At 33.1% G+C, this 20,074-nt stretch overlaps 1 protein-coding gene across 1 annotated transcript; it reads left to right on the top strand.

Moving 5' to 3' along the window:
- The first annotated feature begins 350 nt into the window (after positions 1-350).
- On the top strand, positions 351-18,900 carry LOC143075779 (solute carrier family 23 member 2-like). Its single transcript, XM_076251340.1, has 12 exons — positions 351-442; positions 2,107-2,235; positions 3,795-3,952; positions 5,122-5,216; positions 6,824-6,903; positions 7,815-7,996; positions 10,540-10,660; positions 11,778-11,934; positions 13,076-13,329; positions 15,766-16,039; positions 17,301-17,396; positions 18,611-18,900. Exons 2-12 carry the CDS (start codon positions 2,107-2,109, stop codon positions 18,832-18,834), a joined length of 1,770 nt encoding a protein of 589 aa, XP_076107455.1. The 5' UTR covers positions 351-442; the 3' UTR covers positions 18,835-18,900.
- The last annotated feature ends 1,174 nt before the right edge of the window (positions 18,901-20,074 follow it).

The raw sequence follows: 20,074 nt of genomic DNA, 5'->3' as shown, positions 1-20,074 counted from the left end.
ATTAGTTAACGCGAAAAGTAAACGCGCGTTTACTTTCAAGTGCAAGTAAAAATACAATTGAGAAATCTGTAGTAAACGCCCGTTTACTTTTACGTGCACGTAAAATTAAACTTGTGAAATCTGAAGTAAACGGCTGTTTACTACTGACTAAACGGACACAGAGTAAACGCGCGTTTACTCGAGTAGACATTAGAAATTTCCATTTTGACCGCGTTAACGTTAATGAAGTAAACGGGCGTTTACTAGTAAACGCGAAATTTAAAGTTAACTAACGAAATATGTGCACGCCGCGTTAACTTGCGTTTACTTTATGTAATGCTTGGTCTGCACCCAACTGTAAGTATTAAATTCACAACGATAAAGTTGAATGCTCATTATTCTAAACTCGTTCGAACACAGCTTGATGTGAAAAGATAGTAGCTCTTTCAGATTCCAAACAAAGGTCTGTATATTAAAATCTATTCCGGAATAAAACATTATCTATATATAATTATATAATAGCATCGTTATTCAGGGGATAGAAAGGTGTTCTGTCTATTCCATCAGACTATACGCCGTGCCTTCTTTTGATAATCAGGTGATATACACTATCGTTGACTATGATTTTGCTTGTAATTGTGTCTATATCGGCAAGTGTTCTTGCTCGTGGCTTTATATGAACTGCGTCGGATAGAAAAGACTTTATGGAATAAATATCTATCCATATGATAACCTTTTTCGGGTATAAAAATCTTAACGAAAAGTCTTCAAATGGTTGAAAATAGAGTAGCTATAAAGATCCTAAAAAAATACATTCAAATTTCATCTTTGCTTTCGTATTTGAATTTTCCAAAATTAACCAAAGTCTTATACATGTGAGTACACTTGTGCTTGCATAAGGTCGATTTCTCATCGACGCAGTTCATGTAAGGTAAAGTGCTATACACCAATCTAATGATTTAATTATATCCTCTTTATGTTAATCATTGGAAATGTCAAGTTTTTTGTTTTGAATAACACAGACTATCAAATGTCGAAATTGAAAAGCTGTTGATATCAAAAATGCTTTACATTATCCAATATCTGCGTGTAAATTATCACAGTACCATATGCCAAATTGACAGACTGGAATAACACTAGACTATATCTAAAATAAATATACAAACCAGTTATGCAATTGCAGAAAAAAAATGAAATAACATATCAGTAAAGTTATTGCAGAAAAAAATGAAATAACATATCAAGAACGTTTATATCACCAAAAATTGAAAACCAGGTGCACGCATAATATTAAACATGTTTTCTTTGTTACACACAACGAATCCAACATGTTGATATATATAAACATTATAAGATAGTGCCAAGGGAACGTCATCATCAAAAAGTATATTTGGCAATAGCAAATTTTAGCATTAAGATTTCCGTTAAAATATAGATATCAAAACCCAGGAATGGGTAGTGGTCATTGTTATTATTGACTTTTCTAAAGTAAGTTCAGCCGGATAAATCCGTTTTGTGAACACATTAAAAAAAGAGGTACAACAGTCAAGATTGTGTTATGATCTTAATCACTATAAAAACAATCAAATATGTAACGAAGAAACCACAAAAGCTTTATAGACAAAGCTCATTAGCAAAATGATGGACAAGAATACTATACAATTACTGTCTTTTGATGAGGTAAATATGCGGTTTTATTGACTTTTGAAAAACTGATATTCACTGAGGCCGACGGCCGAAGTGAATATCAGTTTTTCAAAAGTCAATAAAACCCCATATTTACCCAAACAAAAGACAGTAATTGTTTTATTCCATATTCCGAGAAAAGAAAATGTATTTAATGACAAACATATACTAAAACAAATTTTTACACGAAACATTTTACCATAACGTTGCATGTAAAAGCGCGTGACGTTTAGCGCGGTGAATAACACTTTCTCAGGTGAATATGCTTTTTTATTCAAAATCCAATTCATATAGAGAAACCTACTAAAATAATTCCAATATAGAATAAAGACATTTATTGATAGGAAATATTTGAACGTCGAAAATCTATTCCCATTTTATTTTAATTATTTTAATCTTCAACAACTGTTGGGTACTTTTAATGTGACGATTTTTCAATAGATGAATGGAACAGTGAACAAAGAAAGTCTGCTAAGTCAGAAGATTGAAGTAGAGGAGTTTGACGCAAGTTTGGCGTATGATGTTGATGAACGGCCACCATGGTTTGTTACCATAACAACAGCATTTCAAGTGAGTTAATTAAGTATGTTAGGACTGTCAGAACTTCTGTGATCCAGTTGTCAGTACTTCTGTGTTCAAATAATCAGCACTTCTGTGATCCAGTAGTCAGTACTTCTGTGTTCAAATAGTCAGCACTTCTGTGATCCAGTAGTAAGCACTTTTGTGTTCCAGTAGTCAGTTCTTCTGTCTTCTAGTAGTCAGGACTTCTATGTTCCAATAGTCAGCACTTCTGTGATCCAATAGTCAGCACTTCTGTGGTCCCTTAATCAGCACTTTTGTGTTCAAGTAGTCATCACTTCTGTGATCCAGTAGTCAGCACTTCTGTGATCCAATAGTCAGCACTTTTGTGGTCCAGTAGTCAGCACTTCTGTGTTCAAGTAGTCAGCACTTCTGTGTTCAAATAGACAGCACTTCTGTGGTCCATTAGTCAGCACTTCTGTGTTGACAAGAGTTATCATTGATATGGCCATAGTTATAAATTTACTGTTAACAAAACTTAAGAATTTTTAACATATTAAAGCTTTTCTACCTCAAGAATAAATTACCTTAGCTTTATTTGTCAAAGCTGTAAGAAATCTTTGGTCCTTAACGCTCTTCAACTTCTTACTTTATTTGATCTTTGATCTTTTTTTTTATTCGAGCGTCACTGATGAGTCTTTTGTAGACGGAACGCGCGTCTGGCGCATATACAAAATTTCAACCCTAGTTCCTATGATGAGTTTATTAAGGTAGTGAATTACCACAGCTTTCTAAGTAAGTTGTGAAATATACCAGGTCGTCATATGTTAAACAAAGTATAATTTGCAAGTGTACATGCACGTTGATACAACTTGAGTAATACGTTTGTAAACAATAAGAATCCCTCTATAATGAGATTGATTGATTGATTGATTGTTGATTGATAAGAGTGGCACATATTGTATGTATATTCAGGAAAGAAAACTAATTGCAGTTAATAAAATAGCAAAGTTATGCAAGGGAACGACAACGATGAAGGGCTCTTAATTGAACTGCAAAAGGAAATCATTGCATGTTGTAACGGCATTATATTAGTTACAAATGATATCGAACGCGCAGAAAGCAGCTTTCCGTTATTTCGACAACATTCAATGGATTGAACGTTCCAAGTCTGATCGGACTTCTTTGTGAGTTTATACAGCATAAGCATACATTTGTGAGAGTTTTACTGCTGGTAAGAAAAAGACCATGGTTTCATATTTCAATGCATCATTCATCTTTACCTTGAAAAATGACGTAAACGTTACACTGTCCGTGCTTTTTTTATATTCCTTTGCAGAACAATTATAATCATATTTCGTTTCAAGTATAACTAATATGGTATTTGTTATCTACAATTTATTTCTATGTATGATGGCGTTTCCTATTGTTGAAGATCAGTGTTTTTATTGTTCCGTTGTATTTCTTTTATATTTGATGTGTTTCCCTTGGTTTTAATTTGTTGCCTGGATTTCTTTTGCTTAATCAAATTATGAGTATTGAACTACTGTAGCCTTAATTTTGTACCATGCCCAATAGAGATGCATTTGTAATGATAATTTTTATTGCAGCATACATTCTTGTGTGTTGGAGCTGTGTTAGCAATTGTCACAGTACTTTCTGATGTAGTATGTGCAGATTTGAACGACCCTGTACGGTCCATTCTATTTAGTTCTTCCATTCTGGTAATTGGACTTTCTACAGCTATACAGTCTTACTTTGGGCTCAGGTAACATAATGGGTTTAATTGGTAAAACAAGTTATAATGTCTCATCTGAAAAAAAACCAGAAAATAAATCTGGGTCAACATGAGATGGTGTTTTTTTTTTTTAATTTATGAAGTGTACATCGTTTCAAAACACCATTACACATTATTTGCTAGATTTTGCATAATAACTAGGTTAGGATCGTTTTGATTACTTTTGATTTGATGTTTTTATTTTTTATTTTTCTCAGGTTGATTTTGATTAAATAATATGTGTTAACAAAAAAGTAAACAAAAATACTGATGTCATACTCCAACGTAAATAAAAAAGGAAAGTCCATAAAAACTATGACAATACTATAAAAGATTTTATCATAGACCTTTATCGAAACGAATAATAAACAACCGTCATATATTGCTGACTTGGTAAAAACATTTATAAAAGAGGGAACCGGTGGTCTCAAGCTTGTTATATACATGTAACTACATGTAAAACTTCCACTGTGACAGTTTTTGATAAGTCTGTTATCTTGCCAAGACTAGGCGAGCACCCAAACAGACAAAGTAGGCTGATGAGACATACTATATCAATGTGAATTAGTTGACATAGTGGCTAAGTAATTGCACCAGGAATATTCATGTATATGGACCTAATGTATTAGTAGGTTACTGGATTACATTCATTAAATGTATTGTCAAGTACAACATGTTTTAATTTAAACATTAATGCATGTTTCGGAAAAGGCCGATGTAACCTTATCGAAACAACTATATTTAGCTTTACAAGCAAAGTTTAAATTCACAAACGAGTTTTCTTTTGTGGTTTGTTTTGTCATTTCTCATTGACGCATATCTTGCACATCCTTTTATTCGTTTCTACATTCTGTTGCTCAAGAGGGAAATGCGTATTTTAAGTAAACTAGCTTAGATCTATAGATGGTTCTTATCTTTACTTCCTTTTTAATTTCAAACATCATTAAACACTTAAAATTTTACATCTTGTATTTCTTGATTATGCATACGTGTATTTGTTTAAATAGGTCGTTATTCATTGGAAAGGGAGCAAAGTTTGGGTCTAAATTTAGCATGTCTATTTTTAAGCATTTCGAGAATATAAACTTTCCTTCCTTAATTATCATGAAAAATGGTTATCGAAAGTAATATACATCACTGTTTACATGTTAATTCTTTAGGTTACCAGTTTTCCAAGGTGCTTCATCATCATTTATGGTACCACTTATTGCTTTGCAAAGCTCAGAAACATGGAAATGTCCATCAGATTTTAAAGGTTAAGTAAATGTATCCGATAGAGGGCGACCTAATATTTCATCAATTTCATGTTAAAAAAGGAGATGAAAAAACATACCAAAATGGATGTTGAAACTCGTAAGTCGAAAATTAACTGACACTGCCTTGACGAGGAGTAACAAGATAATAAGTTATTAATAGCTGCTTTATTTGTGCATTAAAATAAAGAAATTCTAAGCAGCACTAGTCGGCTGGCTTTATAGAAATGAAATGAAAAACCAATGAAATATTCATTAAAAAGACATTATAGGCCTACAACACCGTACATCATTTACAATTGATCGATGCGGATTGCCTAACAAAATTGATAAAGTATACCGGACTTTGACTTGTCCAGTATTATACAGACATGTTTCTGGTAGTTAATTTAGTGCTGTTCAGTATCTTTCCGAAAAAAAAAAAAATAGTATGTTATTGATAAGTATGGGTAAATGACAGCTATCAAGGACAACCATTTTTTTCTCGGTAAATGACTGTACTAAGTCAGGAATATGACAACGGTCTTCCATTCATTATGTTGGTTGATAAACTTTTGATTTTGTTAGTTTTTTGTTGACTTATCGTTTTTGGATATACCTTTATATAGTTTGGTACTTCTGTTGATACTTTTTCTACTGAATATAAACTGAACAGAGTTTAATTGACTGCAAGTGAATAGTCTTAACAGTACTGTATTTACAACATTGTCCTGGTATCTATGATGAGTTCATTTACAACCACTGGGTCGATGCCACTGCTGGTGGAGATTTATTTCCCCGAATATATCACCAGCCCAGTAGTCCGCACTTTTTGTGCTGACATGAATTATCATTGATATGATTATATTTATAAATTTGATTTGATATGGTTATATTTATAAATTAACTGTTTACAAAATTTTGAATTTTTGAAAAACTAAGGCTTTTCTACCTTAGGCATAGATTACCTTAGCTGTATTTGGCATAACTTTTAGGAATTTTGGTCCTTAATGCTCATCAACTTCGTACTTTATTTGGCCTTTTTTTATTCGAGCGTCACTGATGAGTCTTTTGTAGACGAAACGCGCGTCTGGTGTATATACAAAATTTAGTCCTGGTATCTATGATGGTTTATTTCATTGACTGCAAGCGAATAGTCTTAACAGTACTGTATTTACCACATTGTATTAGTCTGAAAATTGACTGAAGGATTGGAAATAATTGAACTATTTATTGTTCAGTCTTTAATGAGCTGTTAAAGATCAAAATGAGTGTTTCAGATTAAAATAAGTTTAAGTATACGAAGTACAAACCCTAAATGCTTGAATCACAGGAACCCGATGTCATTAAATAAATGGTCTATATAATATCATTCACAATTATTTACAATGAATCATGTACTATCTAATCACTGACTAATGCTATACTTAGTATTATGAAAAGCGAATACGTAAACTTTTTCCTCCATTCTAATCATGAATAAAAGTAAACTAAATCATGTTACTGCCCTTTTCTAACGATTGAATTCGCTGCTCCATAGTCCATTTATGCTGGCGCGTTCTTAACCAATACCAATCGTCAATTAATCAGTTAGAAAGTCATGCAATAATTATTGATAACTTGTTTTCAGAAAGTAATATGACTAATTTAACAACAAGCAACATTTCAAATTCACTGACAACAAACATTGTATACGATAGATTAGCAGAAGTAAGTATGTATTACAATGTGTAATTATTTTTATTGAACAAATCCTTTTTGGTTTTCGTCAAATTTTATCATGTTTTTCTCTCGGTCTTCTTCAGTGATAATGTTTAACTCCGTATATGTATTCAAACTGAAAATTAAGCTGGCGGCAAGTTCATTATTTGTTCAGTAACTGTAAGTGTCTAAATATGAGTTAATGGCCATATATTTTTTCATCTCTTAACTAATTTACAAAATATTATGGTCAAACTAAATTAGGTACGAAGTGTTTCAATTACCTTATTATAATTAGTGGTTAAAACACACATCAATCAGCCGCTTTGTCCGAAAAATTAAACAATCCGTATAAAAGTTTTCTTACAATGTTAACAGTGTTGACACGATAGTGTGTTACTATTTTTGATATCGCAATGTCGACAATACTGGTTTTACATTGTGCACATGAATGGGAATGGGGTCGTCAGGGTCAAGTCGAAGGTCGGAAAACTTGAATAGTGTAATGGTTTTAAAACTTTGAATTATTCTAAAAACTTTCATAATGCGTAATCTTGAATGGAATGCAGAAAGCATGATTCAAATGTAAAAGTAGCTATTGGACGACATACTCAACTCTCAAAAATGACGAATAAAAAAATAACCACAATACACATACGAATGTAACTCGTAAGATTCTTAAAAAAGGAAGCATATGCTTGATTTTGCATTCAGCTGTCGACAATAACATAAATATAAGTACAATCGAACAATGAAAAATGGAATAAACAGTTCTATATATGTGTACCTAGATACTGTGTTATAACATAAACGGTTCCAAATTTGCAGCATATTTCCAAAATGTTTGAAAATAAGAAAACTTTGACGATCATGTTAAACACGAAAAAGAAGCTTTTCTAATCATTATTTTGACATTTCAGCTCCAAGGAAGCCTAATAGCAGCCTCTATGTTTGAAGTTGTAATTGGATTAACCGGATTAATTGGACTTCTGATGAAATTTATATCACCAATCACGATCGGAGTAACACTCTTCTGTTTAGGATACTCATTATATCCTGTAGCTATTTTCCTGTGTAAAGCACATTGGGGGATATCGTTTGTGTATGTGGTAATCATAAATATCATTATATCAATGATTCGTTATCTTCAGACAAAGGAAAAGTTTTACAATAGAAATAAGAAAGGATCTGAGGTTTGCACCATTAGGGACCGGTCAAAATTTATCTACACATAGGAACGGTGCAAAGTGCAGTAGGACAGATACTTTTTTCCGGAATCGCTTTTGTTGGGACATCACTTTTTTCACAGATAATATCCATAGGACACAAGTTTTTTTTCTAACGGTTACTTTGAAATAATTTAATTTTGGATGTAACGTGTCTTCTGATTGGCTGACATTATTTTGTTATAAGTCCATAGACATCATTTAGTCATCAACGTTTTTTCATGGTTTTCTACGGTTTAAAATGGAATTTAGGATTAAATTATAAGAAATGACTGTAATGTTTTAATAAATTGAATTAAAAAATAATGTCAATAAAATTTTGCATTTTTAACTAAATGTAATGACTAGAATAAGAAAACTCATAAAATCAAGTTAAATTCTCATGTAAATAATGAAAGAATAAATAAAATTGATAAAACAACAAACAAAATATACAACAAAAAATAATAACATGTTAGATAAAAATAATTCTTTAGTAAATAAAAATCATAAAAATGTAACATATTTAAGAATTGAATGCTTCTTTTTGTAAATTTATTGGGGTGTAAAAGCGTTGACCGAAGTACATTTTGTATGAAGCGCGGAAGCGCTTCATTCTAAAAATGTACGCACGGTCAACGCTTGTACAGCCCTATAAAGTTACAAAAAGAAGCATTCAATACTTATAATTACATTTTTTAGCTATGATCATGAAAACACGAATTTTATATATTTTATTATTTAATTCACCTGTGCACTTTATTGTTGGAGCACGTGTTACCATGAAAGAAAAGTTGTATTGAGCAATGCAACTGCTTACGGAATAACACGTGATGTGCAGTTAGCCAATCAGAATAAAATATTATAATGAAACATACATCTAATGTAATTATTAATACATGATACAACAATGTATATAGAAACATAACTTCTAAACCTCCCTACCAAATTTTTCAACCAATTGTAACCAGAAACAGATATGTATTTGTTTTTTAAAATCATTTTAAATGTTTTATAAATTATATATATAGGAATTTTGGAATACAGTACAACAGATTTTTTTACTTACATGTTAGATTGTAAAAATAGTGCATAACAAAAAATCAGAATATGAAGCCACATTTGGCAAAAATTTAGCTGAGTTATTTAAAGCAGAAAAAGCAGGGTACAAAATGAAGGAACACATGTACATTTAGTTTACATATATTGTTTTTTGTATTTAATAATCTTATTAAAATGTAAAGTACATTTGTATATTTAATAATTAAGTCTCCCAAACAAAGTTTGGTTCCCCACCCCTAAACCATATATATTCTTGAATGGGACAATAAAACAAATCTATTGAAATTAAAGGGAAGTCCCTGGGGGTCTACCCCACCCCCTTCTGTTTGCAAACTTGTAAACGGTCAAGATCCCCACCCCTAAACCATATTATATATTCTCGCATTGGACAATAAAACAAATCTAATGAACTATTTGGAGGAGTCACTGGGGGTCCCCCACACCCCCTTCTGTTTGCAAACTTGTAAACGGTCGAGATCCCCACCCCTAAACCATATATATGCTTGTATGGGATAATAAAACAAATCTAATGAACTATTTGGGGAGTCCCTTGGGGTCACCCCACCCCCTTCTGTTTACAAACTCGTAAACAGTCGAGATCCCCACCCCTAAACCATATATATTCTTGTATGGGACAATAAAACAAATCTAATGAACTATTTGGGGAGTCCCTGGGGGTCACCCCACCCCCTTCTGTTTGCTAACTTGTAAACGGTCGAGATCCCCACCCCTAAACCACATATATTCTCGTATGGGACAATAAAACAAATCTAATGAACTATTTGGGGGAGTCCCTGGGGGTCCCCCACACCCTCTTCTGTTTGCAAACTTGTAAACGGTCGAGATCCCCACCCCTAAACCATATATATTCTTGTATGGGACAATAAAACAAATCTAATGAACTATTTGGGGAGTCCCTTGGGGTCACCCCACCACCTTCTGTTTGCAAACTCGTAAACGGTCGAGATCCCCACCCCTAAACCATATATATTCTTGTATGGGACAATAAAACAAATGTAATGAACTATTTGGGGAGTCCCTGGGGGTCAACCCCACCCCCTTCTGTTTGCAAACTCATAAACGGTCGAGATCCCCACCCGTAAACCATATATATTCTTGTATGGGACAATAAAACAAATCTAATGAAATAAAAAGTGAAAATGTTCTTTTAAAATATTATTGGGAATTTTATTTTATTCGTTGGCAAACATGCTTTGTACAAACATGTTTAGTTTGGTTGACAAACGTGCTTAGTTTGTTTTGAGTCTAACCATGAAGAATCCTAGGCGTCACTTGTGCATATATATATGTTGTAGCTGTCTTTTTAGAACTATAACATCATTTCATTAACAGATTTGTAATTCGTTATTTCCTTTAGAGGTTGTGGAATCACTGTGCTGTTTTCTGTGTACATGTCGCATATCAAAATTACTATACCGAACTGCAAACGGAAGTCAGAGAAGAAATCAAAGCCATATCCAGTTTTTCAAGTATTTCCAGTGAGTATATATAACTTAATTACAAATTCAGTTCTAAATAAATAAAATGAAAAAAAAAAACAATACGAATATGGAGCTTCCGGGGAAACATGCATTGATTAATATATATATATATATATATATATGAATCTTATACACATGTATCAACTTTTATATAATGTTTCGGATAAAATTGCTCATAAATTTCAGAGTTGCAGATAGTTTAAGAAAAGGATCATACCAGGTTATAGGGTTATTCAATGGTAAATATTCAAAAAAAGTATGCAGACAGTTTCGGCATTAAACTTATTTATATACATTGGTTTGATAGAGGAAGTATATGCTCCGGATAAATTTTTAGATCAATAATTCGCCAAAACGTAAGCATTCGACATGAATCATCTGTTTTGGTGCAATAATTCCGCCAAAAATTGTTCAGAAATCATCTGTTTAGTGCAAACTATGTTACTCATGTTACTGTATACCAGACACTCTCAAGTCAATACACCGTGAAGATATCCTATGAAAATTAAAGTAGAAATGTCACCAGCAAATAAATCTCTATGTCAGATTTTCTTTTTATTTACTAAGGCTTGCAAGATATACACACTATGGCAATTTAAATGCGAAAAGACTTGATGAATAGTCTGGCAAACTGATGAAACGTACTCTTCATGTCAAAACGACCAGCGGTAATACAATCTATGCGGTCAACGCTGAACAGAATTGAATAAATGCGCATGTCGCGTTCTATTTACAAAGGATATACCAATGGGATCATGACCAGAAATTCACAATAGTAATCACAAATTTTTAGGTTATAGTGGCTTTATTGTTCTGGAATCTGCTTTTTTTAATCAAATACATGTTGTTGTATTCCGCATGGCTACACTATCGATAGGTATACCAGGATCCATTATACTTAATTACAATACTTCATTTTGATCAGTCAGACTGTTTGCATTTATTATGGTGTTTAGTTTTGTTATACCAACGTATGTATTTCATTGGTGTTCAGATACCTTGATGGATTTGAAAAGATCAACCAACCATAATATATCTCATTAACGATTACTGGTTTGTGTTATATGCATTGATACATTAGTTGCAAACTAGATATTTTTCTTCCTGTTCACAGGTTCTTTTCACACTGATAATAATGTGGGTGGTGTGTGCTGTATCTACGAAACTAAACGTCTTTTCCGATGACCCTGATGATATGTCATTCAAAGCAAGAACAGATGTTAGAAGCAAAGTGATACAAGATACACCTTGGATACTCATTCCTTATCCAGGTAGGATATGTAATCGCTTATCGCTATCTATGCCAATCTACCTAGGTTTGGAAATTACGTAACTTTTTCAAACTGAACTTCTAGTGCCTTGTTCAAACAATATATTGTGTTTTTTTTTATACAGGAATGTTGAAAACCATCGAAGGCACCCTAAACAAAGCATTGTAACTTCACAAACTTTAAATTATTTCATTAACTATCAAAACTTTTAAATGTTCACCTCTCTCAGCGCATTCTAATCATCTTTGTTTTGCACATTTGACCCTAACAGGTAGTTGTCCAAATTGATATTTTTTTTTCGGAATGGCCTAATACCGATTAGGTGTATGGATTGCTGATCTTAAAACTTCAAAGCTGGTTAATATCCTGCATGTGTCATAGAAAAGCAAAATTAATACGAACATCAAAATAAAGTAAAAAAAAAAAATATTTCAAAAACACATTTATATTAAGAATCAGTGAACCCTTCTTATCGTGGGTTTACTATTGAAATTAAACAACTGCTGTTTCACCTTTGAATCCTTATTATTGGCTATCAATTTTTCAACGATACGAGTTCACCTTTATCATCCAGAGGTGGAGGTTTTTAAACATGCTTTGAGCAGCAAACCAAGCCGATCAAAATATCGCTTTGAAAACATAAGAGGTATAAACCAAATATTTAAGCGACTTGATTTTAAAAACATTTTTGGATAATGTAAAAAATTTCCGTTTGCTTGGAACTGGTTGATAGTATCAGTATCATATTAAAATGTTATCGTGATATTAATTCGATCGAGTTTGTTCCTTATCCAACATTCTTGATTTCATCGCGTCATCATAAACGTTCAATTTGATTCGCATTAAAATGAACTATTAGGCCGTTCGTTTTTCTCGTTTGAATTGTTTTACATTTGTCATTTCGGGGCCTTTTAAAGCTGAATTTGCGTTATAGGATTTGCTCATTGTTGAAAGACGTACAATGACCTTAAGTTGTTAATTTCTGTCTCATTTCGTCTCTTGTTTGGGAGTTGTCTCATTGGCAATCATACCACATCTTATTTTTTATATTCATTATATGATTTTAACGAATGTTATTACATTAAATGAACTGCATCAATAAAGTTCCGATGTGATTAATTGCCCATTCTTTTATATGAAGGTCAATTTGGAACACCTAAATTCAACGCAGCAATTTTTCTTGGATTTTTGATTGCTGTAATAACATCAGTGATCGAATCAGTTGGGGACTACATAGCAACAGCACGTGTCTGTCATGCATATCCGGTACCCAGGCATGCGCTGAACAGAGGAATAGCTATAGAAGGAATATTTAGTGTAATATCTGGAACTCTCGGAACCGGTCACGCAACAACTTCATACAGCACGACAGTATCACTCCTTGGTTTAACCAGAGTAAGAGTGATTTGTAATTGAGATAAATTGATTAACTTTTTACATGTCGAAATGTGCTATTGTATTGTTTATTTGAGTATTTCTCTGTCCTTATTGATCTTGCATTTATTTGTGATGTAGACCTGTCATGAAATGTTGTCATCTTAGTGATATATTTAACCTTGTCATAAAAGCGCGATATCTAACATTATCATAAAAGTCACAAATCCAGATACAACCCACCATATTTTCTCAGAAGGTCCTGTACCAAGTCAGGAATGGCAGTTAATATCTTATAGTTCGTTTCTGTGTGTGTTGCATTGTCGTTTTTGTTGTGGTTGCACTTAAGTGTTACTGTTGTTTCGTTGTTTTCCTTTTATAGTTGATGTGTTTCCCTCGGTTTTAGTTCGTTACCCGGATTTGTTTTTTCTCAATCGATTTATGACTTTTAAACAACGGTATACTTCTGTTGCCTTTTTTCTTTTTACAGTAATGCTGGTTTTTATACCTATCATTTCATATAATATGTTTATGTCATATGACAAAAATGCTTTTGTATTCACTTTATCAGCTGTCGACTGGAAAACACGTTTGATTCCCAATACTTCTCCGAAACCACTTTTACCAATTCTATGTGATGGTCATACAGTTGAGAGGTTTAGCAATGTTACATAAATCTTCTTTGTCTATTTTAAGAAAATGTGCATCTGAATTATTTGAAGCATCAATTTTCTCCAATTAAAATCTTGTTGTTTATTTTATTCCTCAGTTATAACTTGATACGTTGAAATGTTGTTTCAAGCTTAGATATAGAGTGGGAACTCAAGAAGTTCATCTATTGCATTGATAGACAAAACAACGGGTCTTCTCCGATTTAATTAATCTGTCAATTAGGAACAACATTTAAATACTACACCCATGTCTTAAATCTTTTACAGGTGAAACGCTTATCCATCTGATTTTAGTTTCAATTCGGTACGAATTATTGTTCCCAACATCATGTTGATTTTCTCTTTTTTTATGCCCCACCTACGATAGTAGAGGGGCATTATGTTTTCTGGTCTGTGACTCCGTTCGTGCGTCCGTCCGTTCGTATGTGCGTCCGTCCGTCCGTCCGTCCGTTCAGGTTAAAGTTTTTGGTCAAGGTAGTTTTTGATGACATTGAAGTTCAATCAACTTGAAACTTAGTACATATGTTCCCTTTAGTATAATCTTTCTTATTTTAATGCCAAATTAGATTATTACCCAATTTGTACAGTCCATGGAGCATGGAAAAGGATAGTGCAGGTGGGGCATCCGTGTACTTTAGACTCATTCTTGTTTAAATTCCAAAACATTGTCATTTTCCCTTCCATCCTAAGTTTGTGCCAAGAATTGGATAAAACCCGAACACCTGTATTGACTTTCATTTACATGTATGCCATCTTTTTTCAACCAGCTTTAGACGGTGCATGTTTTGCAACAAGAATTTAATTATCACGTTTTGACCTCAAACATTGATATACTATTCTATAAAACTATATTCCTTTTTGAATGTGTTGAAAGATCTGTGCTAAAAAAACCCTCATATGATGTAAAAATAAAATAAGTGCAGTCAATGATCAAAATATCGGGGTTTGTCATGTAAATACCAATTCATGTAACCAAAGGGTATTTTCTTAATTTGTTTGACTTCATATAATGTTAAAGTTAGCCCGGCTCAACCCTCTTGAAAGAGGGGCGAAAAATACCAGAGGGACAGTAAAACTCATATATCGAAAACAAATTGACAACGCCATGACTAACAAAGAAAATGACAAACAGGCAAATAAAAAAACACAATACTCAGCATAGAAAACTAAAGACTAAGCAGCACGAACCCCACCAAAACCCTTTGGTTCTCAGGTGATCTCAGTAACTCAGGAAGGGTAAGTGTATCCTCCTCCACATGTGGCACCCGTCGTGTTGCTAATGTTGTAACAAACCCGGTCTAATTCTATAATTCTATATTCGTGAAAAGGGAAGGGGATTGTAGTTAAGACATGACGAAAATACCCAATATCATCTGTGAAACGGTTATTTCATAATGGTCAACCAACTCGTAATGGCGTCCGTAAAATTAATTTGTTATAATCAACACAACTAATGAATAAAGATAACTTTTTCACAATAAAACTTGAAAGTTGGTGACAAGATCAGAAATATTAGACGCAATCATTTTAGTATGAGAAAGTTTTACTGTCGGTCCAAAGTGGCAATATATTTATTCCGAGTCCACTTTGTGGTCTACTTTCAAGAGACATTTTGTTAAAAACAGATATACACTCATATTATATTATCTGCAACAACAGGAAAGGACAAATATAGCAAAACAGAGCGCTTGTATTAAGGTTCAACACTATCGATACATTAAGGTTGCTACAACAGTGACATTTATTGGTCTTTTTCTTTATTTTCATTAATTGTTTTCATTTTTAGATCGGTAGCAGAATAGTGCTGGTCATCTCCGGAATTTTAGCAGTAGTTTTAGCAATTATTGGAAAATTTGGTGCAGTAATGACGTCGGTACCTGACCCTGTATTAGGAGGCATTACCTTTGCTATGTTGGGAGTACTCTGTTCTCTTGGCCTTTCTGCGTTACAAAACGTTGAACTAAGATCCAGCAGAAACTTGTCTGTTATTGGAATTTCTTTATATTTTGCTGTGGTGTTGTCGGAATGGCAACGACAATTTCCGGATTCACTGAAAACAGGTATTTGCATAAGAATTTAATTTAAGGCATGCCTAGGTACTGAAAGATCATACTATTTGTATATTTTTGCAAAACATGTGTCTTTAACTGTAAAATAAACAAAAATGATATAGAGGAAATGAGACCATTTACTGGTTTAAACACGTAGCTTGTTGTTGCTGAGGGGCCTTGGTGGCTGAGCGGTCTAAGTAATTACTACTAGCCAGTCAACATTGAGGTTGTGAGTTCGAACCCCCCTCGTGTAGGTGCACTCAACTCCTATCTTAATTGACTAGGATTGTCAGTTTTCATATCGAAGGTAGGTGGTTTTCTCCGGGCACTCCGGCTTCCTCCACCTAAAAACTGGCTGCCACGAAACAGCCGAAATTATTATATCACAAAATAACTCCGAGGAAAATTAAAAACGGACGGTCCCTAATCAAATGGCAAAATCAAAAGCTAAAACACATCAAACGAATGGATAACAACTGTCATATTCCTGACTTGGTACAGGCATTTTCTTATGTAGAAGATGGTGTATTAAACTTGTTTTAAAGGTAGCTAAACCTCTCAACTTGACAGCTGCATCAAATTCCATTATATTGGCAACAATGTGGGAACAAAACAAACAGACATAATAGGTAAAATTAACATTTTTTATATATAAGTTAAGGTGTCCGCGGAACTCGTGTACTTGAAATTTCACACCAAAGTTATATAAAAAAGAAGTGAATTGTTATTCTTTTTTTAATTGAAAAAATATTACGTTCAACACTTTGGTTGGGTTCCCCGATATTTTGTGTTAAAACAATTCGTGGGCATGCAATATTTTAAGTGTACATAAACTGTTTATGACTGGTCTCTTTTGAACTTTGTGCCTTCAGTGTGTTTTGTTTGCCCCTCATTCGAGCGTTTCTGATGCTAATTTCAAAAATAAGTGTATTTTTCGCGAAAACTGTTGTCATAGATGAGGGTCGGGATGGGAGGGTTCATTTTTATAATCTTTAATTTTTGGGGCCAATTTTCTATATTCTGTATTAATTTTGCTGTTTATTTGCTTTTATTAATATGTTAGCAACCCATTATTGTCCTTTTGACAACCATTTTTCTCTATTTTTTCTCTATTCTGCCCTTTATTTGTACTTTGGCTCATTATTATCTACTCTGTAAAACAAACCATCCAGACCCTCATAGATTCATGTGTTTCAGTTCTACACACCATGTTTGAAGTTGTATCAAGCACTGTATAACAGCAATAATTATACAGGACATTTTTTTTCAGATTCGGACCAACTGAATCAAATTGTTAAAGTTACCCTTGGTAACGCAATGTTCGTAGGATTTATTGTTTCGTTGATAATGGACAACACTGTGAAAGGTAAGATAATCATCTAGGTAAGATGTGTTTAACCTTTTCAATGGATGAAATGCTAACGACTTATTGAATGCAATAAAACTATAAATTTTTACGATGAAAGAAAAATTACATGCTGGCCAAACTTGATATACAATAGTTGAATAATAACAATTCGCATTGCCAAATGACTTTAAAGTTAATGCAAAAGGTCGACAATGCATTATAGAGAACAGAGATTATATTTTGGCGAGTGAAGTATATTTAGAAGCAGAGACATAGCTTGTCGGTGCACTCTCTATGTTTGGCTTTTAGGCGATTCCCTAAGCTATTTGGTTTTTATAATATATTTGGTTTTCTTAGTTGATTTATGAGATTTGAACATCGGTGAACTACTGTTGCTTTTTTGTCCGACATCACCATTCATTTGAGTGTTGTATTGGTTTGGGGGGATGCTAAATTCGATACCCTGATTACAGGAAATATCAAGCTTAAATCAAATCTCTCTATTCAACAATTTTTGCAGATAATTTTTTGTATGGTCATTTCTATAAAGGTGATTTTCTAAAATTTACTACTTTTCATATCTTTCATTCTTATTTGACAATTGTATGGACTCTCCGACGACAATGGTTCTATCTGTGCAGTACTTTTTAGAGATTCAACGATCAAAGATTTACTTCTTGGTGGGATGAATTTGCCGTTTCAGAATCTAAAGCATCATGGGTAATTTCATTGTTCGTACCCCAAAGTGAAAATAACGTTGACGTCATTGACTGAATTTCTATTGTTGATAACGTTTTAAACCAATCAAAACGCTTCGGTGTACGCTTTTGAAAATATTACCCAGGATGCATTAAATTATGAAACGGCCAATTGTCAGTACATGTTGCTAACCATACGTATACGTCATTTGGTCACTGTTGGAAAGTTGAATCATTGGCAATCATACCACATCTTTAAATCTTTATATATACCAGTATATTGATTTTAGATTTCTTGCTTGAGCTATTTGACTTGATATAAAACTAAAATAAAAAATAATTTCACTCGTCTTTTATTGGTTTGGCTAATTGATGACAGCATTATGACAAATTATAGATGCTAACTACTACGTCATTTGTTTTTCCGGACTCATCGGGAATCATACACCATCGTATTTTATTCGTATACTCTTTTTACAAACAATACTGAATTTATTACCAAATTTATTCAGTTACTTAAGCTTTTTGTTGTAGGTACCGATAGGGAAAGAGGTATATTGAAAGAAGATGCGTTATCGGTGGAAAATAAGCAGATGTTATTACAAGATAATCACGAGATACCCCGTTCTCGATTATTTGACCTTCCATGTGTTAGTCGACTGCAAAAAAGCTGTAAACCTCTTCGCCACGTGCCATTTTTACAACCATATATAGAGTCATATGACGTGACTGATAATGGATCTAACCAATATGCATAATGTGAATAACGAAATCGACATTTAGAATCAATAATCATATTAAAACTTTCATTAATAAAATAAAAATGTCAGTTTTATGACAATATCGCAATTTTCAATGCCATCGAAATCAGAAGGAAAATTTCAATTTTGAAACACATGTTGTATGAATAGAAGAAATGAATCGAAGCTTATATTTCAAAAGTTGACTGCTAAACCTCGATTTTATACGTTTTATGTTGTCATTTGAATGTTATATTTAACATTGCCATTAAAGCGGGAGGTTTGGCATGCCACAAAACCAGGTTCAACCCACCATTTTTTTCTTTAAAAATGTCCTGTGCCAAGTCAGGAATATGGCCATTGTTATATTATAGTTCGTTTCTGTGCGTGTTACATTTTAACGTTGTGTTTCCGTTGTGTCGTTTGTTTTCTCTTATATTTGAGTGTGAATTCACATTACTATAAGACGTGTCACGGTACTTTTCTATCCCAAATTCATGTATTTGGTTTTGATGTTATATTTGTTATTCTCATCGGATTTTTTCTAATGCTTAGTCCGTTTCTGTGTGTGTTACATTTTAATGTTGTGTCGTTGTTCTTCTCTTATATTTAATGCGTTTCCCTCAGTTTTAGTTTGTTACCCCGATTTTGTTTTTTGTCCATCGATTTACGAGTTTTGAACAGCGGTATACTACTGTTGCCTTTATATAACTATTACGTCGGTTTTATTTTACTAACATATTGTTGTCAATGTGATGGAGGTGTATGCGACTTTCATACAAGAGAGAGGTTTAATAAATGACTTTTCGTTTTGAAATTTCCTTGGAGTTTGGTATTTTAGCTATTTTACTTTTCACATATGTTATGACACTTCTTATAAAGGTCGGTCATTTAAAGATGTATCAACCGTATCATATACGTTGACGCATCTGTAGATTTACAAATACACATTATTTGATCCCGAGCTTTAATTGTATATACTTTCTATAATGCAGATGGGCAACTGATAAATTTCTAATGCTAGTAGTTAATTGTGTAGCTGAATTAATTGTTGGAAAAGAGGGGCGAAATATACCAGAGGGACAGAGGAGAAACGTATATTAGTCTTAAGCTCGGGATCACATAATACTTTTTAGTATATATATCTGCATATGCGTATACGTCAACGTATATGATACGGTTGATACGTTTTTAAATGACCGACCTCTATTACAATTGGCCAACAAATATTAACAATCAGAATACAGACACACACAAA

The sequence above is a fragment of the Mytilus galloprovincialis genome, chromosome 5, assembly GCF_965363235.1.
Source record: "Mytilus galloprovincialis chromosome 5, xbMytGall1.hap1.1, whole genome shotgun sequence".
NCBI lineage: Eukaryota > Metazoa > Mollusca > Bivalvia > Mytilida > Mytilidae > Mytilus > Mytilus galloprovincialis.
Note: the sequence above shows the minus strand (reverse complement) of the source record. Positions and strands in the feature narration are given on the sequence as shown.

Coding starts and splice junctions, on each gene's coding strand:
- LOC143075779 (XM_076251340.1), top strand. CDS start 2,107: ATGAATGGAACAGTGAACAAAGAAAGTCTGCTAAGTCAGAAGATTGAA. Junction 10,661..11,777: donor CAGTTTTTCAAGTATTTCCA/GTGAGTATATAT, acceptor TCCTGTTCACAG/GTTCTTTTCACACTGATAAT. Junction 17,397..18,610: donor AATGGACAACACTGTGAAAG/GTAAGATAATCA, acceptor TTTTTGTTGTAG/GTACCGATAGGGAAAGAGGT.